This window comes from Cryptomeria japonica, unplaced genomic scaffold (genome assembly GCF_030272615.1).
Source record: "Cryptomeria japonica unplaced genomic scaffold, Sugi_1.0 HiC_scaffold_1597, whole genome shotgun sequence".
Lineage (NCBI taxonomy): Eukaryota > Viridiplantae > Streptophyta > Pinopsida > Cupressales > Cupressaceae > Cryptomeria > Cryptomeria japonica.
In genome coordinates this window covers 1-2583 of record NW_026729950.1, presented here as the reverse complement: position 1 = coordinate 2583, position 2583 = coordinate 1, and the positions used below count along the sequence as shown (strand labels likewise).

At 38.2% G+C, this 2583-nt stretch overlaps 1 protein-coding gene across 1 annotated transcript; it reads left to right on the top strand.

The window, feature by feature from the left end:
• Positions 1-441: 441 nt before the first annotated feature.
• LOC131049302 (receptor-like protein EIX2) lies at positions 442-2579 on the top strand (the record flags this gene model as incomplete). The annotated part of the gene is made up of 1 exon (XM_059216319.1): positions 442-2579. A coding segment is annotated over exon 1 (2013 nt), but the record flags the coding sequence as incomplete, so codon positions are not given.
• Between the last annotated feature and the right edge of the window lie 4 nt (positions 2580-2583).

Here is a 2583-nt window from a genome sequence, read left to right as displayed (position 1 = left end):
TAAACTCATAAAGATTCCAAAAAATAATTGTAAAATTCTGATAATCAATTTATTTGATTTAATAGTATCTAAATCACCTATATTTATGTTTAAATAAGATGTATCTAAATGTTTTCCATCAATCTTTACATATTTGATAAAAGATATCAGTATGTGTGATTCTAATTCTACAACCCCTAACCCATAAAAAATATAAACTATGTGTTACTCCAAATCGACCCTTTAAATTCTTATAGTTATACTTGCAACTACCACCTAGAGTAAACAAATTAATTCATTAAAATATAGAAAAACCTTTCTCTTTCAAAATATGCGAAAAATTCGTCAAAGTGACGTGTGAAGTGACGATATGGTTTTCCTATTATTTTCTATCGTCGTGGATTAAGATATCCAGACTTTTGTAGTCTTTGCAAGTCAAAGTCGGTGTAAAAGTTGCCGTGTTTTTATCAAGTCATGTGTTGCGAAAACACAAAATTTATCAATCCCAACATCTTTAAAGATTCATTGAATTATTTTTATTGTTCAGTTATTTATATCTCACTAGGGGAAGAATTGTAAATTGCGCAATGTATCCACTTTCGTTCAAGATGACTGCGGGCTGTGGTTTTTTGTTGATATGGGTAATAATGCTCCATTCTCAATTCCCATTTTCAACAGGGTGTTTACAAGATGAAAGAAGTTACTTGCTGGATTTCAAGGCTGGGCTTAATTTGTCTTCAGGTCGGTTATCCTCTTGGCGGGGATTCAACTGTTGCGAGTGGGAGGGTGTTGCCTGTGATTACCACACATCCCATGTCATTCGCCTTGATTTAAGTAATCCGGTTGATTATTATTCAAGTGATTACCACAAACAGCAGTTGACTGGTGAAGTTCGTACATCGCTGTGTAATCTGCAGCATCTACAGTACTTAGATCTCAGCTGGAATGACTTCAATGGTACTTCTATCCCTCCCCAGCTTTTAAAATTGCATAGACTTGAGTTTCTTAGCTTGAAAAATGCTGGATTTGGAGGTGAAGTCCCTCTGGAGTTGGGAAATATGTCAAGCTTGCGTCATTTGGATATTTCAGATAACTTCTGGCTAATTCAAAATTCAACATATGACTACTGGGACGATGAGCCATGCTTGAAGAGTAGCAGTTTTGATGCATGGGTAAGAAATCTAAGAAGCTTGGAGTTCTTGGATATGAGTAATGTGAACCTGAGCATGGCATCTGAGCACTGGGGTGATGCCCTTAGCGGTCTTCCCAATCTTACCCAGATTCACTTGTCTGACTGTGGGCTCTCAGGTAATATTCCAGATCTCTCAAACCTTACCCGTTTATCACATCTGCATGTAGCTTACAATTCATTCCCGGTTCAACTACCCTCTTGGTTTGAGAATGTGTCCTCATTGGTTTCAGTTGATCTGTCCTCCTGTGGTATAAATGGTTTCATCCCTTCCAATTTCATGCCCCGCTCAAGAATGAGCAATCTTGTGCTTGATTCTAACTACGGCTTGAAAGGAAACCTTTCTTTCATGCTAAGCCATTCTTCCTCACTAGTCGTGCTATCCCTTAGGCACTGTAATTTAACGGGAGTGTTCCCCACTTCTATTGCAAATTTCTCAAAACTTATGACCATGGATCTGGTGTACAACAATTTGGAGGGCAGTATACCATCCTCTTTTGGCAGCTTAACCTCCCTTAGATATCTGTACCTTAATTACAACCAGTTAAGTGGTCAGATTCCTCCGTCTCTGTGTCAGCTTCCAACATTGAGTAGCCTCTATCTAGGCCATAACCAGCTGTCAGGAGCAATTCCAGATTGCATTTCAAAGTTGGCCAGTTTAAACGTATTGTCACTTCTTTCCAACGGATTAAGAGGGAACATTTCACTTCAACTATTTGAAAATCTAACCCGCCTTGAACAATTGGACCTTTCAGAAAATCAGTTTGTCATTGACATCTCTACAAGCTGGGTTCCTAAGTTTGCCCACCTGTATATTCTCGAATTGCAGTCTTGCAATATAGAAGGCAACTTCCCTGCATTTTTGTCCCAGCAGTATCAATTGTCCTGGCTAGATCTTTCAGATAACAACATTGTGGGAAATCTTCCTTCGTGGCTGTGGGATCTTCCGTATCTTGAGATGCTCAATCTTTCAAATAACCAACTGGAAGGTTCTCTACCTCGCAAGATATCTCACAGTTTTTATACAGTGGACTTGCATGGGAATAGATTATATGGCTCTCTTCCTGCTCTTGATTTTGCTCCATATACATTAGATCTGTCAAATAATGGGTTTAATGGCACTATTCCTACAACAATTGACACAATTAACACTCTATCATTGTCAGGGAATAATTTGACTGGAGAAATTCCAAGTTCTATATGTAACAATTCAAATTATCAAAGAGTTTTGGACCTGTCAAAGAACAAGTTGACAGGTATGATTCCTTCAAATATTGGGCTGTGTTCTGAAATGGAAATTTTAAAATTGGCTCAAAATGTTTTGCAAGGGGAGATTCCGAAGGAGTTAGGAAATCTGCAGAGTCTTCGCACATTAAATCTCAATGGTAACAGGTTGCAAGGTATTATTCCACCAT